Source organism: Harmonia axyridis, chromosome 6 (assembly GCF_914767665.1).
Source record: "Harmonia axyridis chromosome 6, icHarAxyr1.1, whole genome shotgun sequence".
Lineage (NCBI taxonomy): Eukaryota > Metazoa > Arthropoda > Insecta > Coleoptera > Coccinellidae > Harmonia > Harmonia axyridis.
In genome coordinates, this window is record NC_059506.1 from 10,760,263 (window position 1) to 10,761,952 (window position 1,690).

At 38.4% G+C, this 1,690-nt stretch overlaps 1 protein-coding gene across 1 annotated transcript; it reads right to left on the reverse strand.

Moving 5' to 3' along the window:
- Positions 1 to 626: 626 nt before the first annotated feature.
- On the reverse strand, positions 627 to 1,235 carry LOC123683048. Its single transcript, XM_045621944.1, has one exon. It carries the CDS (start codon positions 1,233 to 1,235, stop codon positions 627 to 629), a length of 609 nt encoding a protein of 202 aa, XP_045477900.1.
- Positions 1,236 to 1,690: the final 455 nt, after the last annotated feature.

A 1,690-nucleotide genomic window follows, 5' to 3' on the forward strand; every position in this document is an offset into this window, starting at 1 on the left:
CCTCGTGCAGTGTACGTTTTCAATCTATTTACATGAACAACTTGTTCCTCTCTTCCTCCGCATTTCGCGCTCATTTTACTCAAATAAACTAAATCTCCCACATTGAACTGAGGGTTTACTACATTTTTATTAAACCTCGTAACCCTTGCGGATTTTGCATCCCCAGTATTTTCGTACATTCGGTCGTAAACTTCACTTTTCAATGTTTCACCGAATAAGTTGTTGATTTCCGAATTGCCCTTCAATTCTGCCGGTATTAATGTTTCCGAACGAACCGGAATGACAACCCCTGTTTCTGAAGTGATATCATTTTTCCGCTTTTTCTTTGCCTTCACGACTGAATCAACTGGCCCGAGCTCAAAGTCTCTCAACTTTTCATATTTCCTCACTTTTCTGAAAGTCGATCCCTGTTTCTCGAAATCCGTTATATTCTCCTGTGTAATACCGCAAACCCTTACTTCTCTCATTTTCGAGGTCTCTATACTGCGTCTTCACCTCAAGTTGCTTTTGTCAAAATATCATCATTTATTTTTTCGGCCGCTTGCGCGCTCCTCTTCTCAATGCGAGATTCACTCTTCTGAATTTCCGTTATTTCATTTTTCGGTATTTCTTCCGACTTATTTTGATCAAGGTAAACTCTCCTCATTTGCTTTTGTCAAAATATCATCATTTATTTTTTCGGCCGCTTGCGCGCTCCTCTTCTCAATGCGAGATTCACTCTTCTGAATTTCCGTTATTTCATTTTTCGGTATTTCTTCCGACTTATTTTGATCAAGGTAAACTCTCCTGATATTTCCGATCTTTAACTCTTTACTCACTTGACAATGATGATTATTATGATATTGGGTTTCTCTCCAATTTTTCGTTGGACATTCTCTCGACCAGTGTCCTGTCCGTTTGCAGGAAATACATACTACCTGATTTATTTGTTCTGATCTCCCAAAAGTCCGACATTCCCTCGCGAAATGGCCCGGTTTGCCACAAGAATAACAGCCTTTTTCGACGTTTCGTTGAACGTTCCTCCAATTTGCCCTAGTACTTCTACATTCCTTTGCTGAATGATCTATTTCTCCGCAAAATTGACATATTACTCCGAAATTAACTGTCGATATATTTCTTGTAGATAATCTCCCTTGCAACATTTTATGAGACGTTTCCTGCAATCTTACTAGTTCCTCCGCTTTTTCCAAATCTAAATTTTCTTCGCGCAATAAAAAAATACCGACTTCCCTCATAACGTCTTTACGTAAGCCAATTTTGAATTGATTCAAAATGAAGTCCCTATTTTTCTTTCTTATACCCGATTCCTCATCCTTCGTTGCCCCGGCCAAATCTTCACTTAACAGTTCCGTCCCTATAGTTCGCAATCTAGTGCAAAAAGATGACACGTCTTCGTCCTGTCTCTGAAAACAATTATTCAAATTCCATTGATTTTCCCAAGGCAACCTAACTGAAGTGAATTTCTGAAGAAATCTAACTTTCAATTCCGCATATGATAAAAAATTCAACGTGATATCAGATTTAAAAAAATTATACGCTTCCCCTACGAGTTTCAATTTAAGCAGTGTCAACGTCTCATTTTCACTCCACCCGTCTAATTTTGACCTAAGCTCAAATATTTCAAAATATCTGGTTGAGTCCTTGCCTGAAAAATCATCTAAAGTTGTTGCGATCATTCCTAAAGGGTATC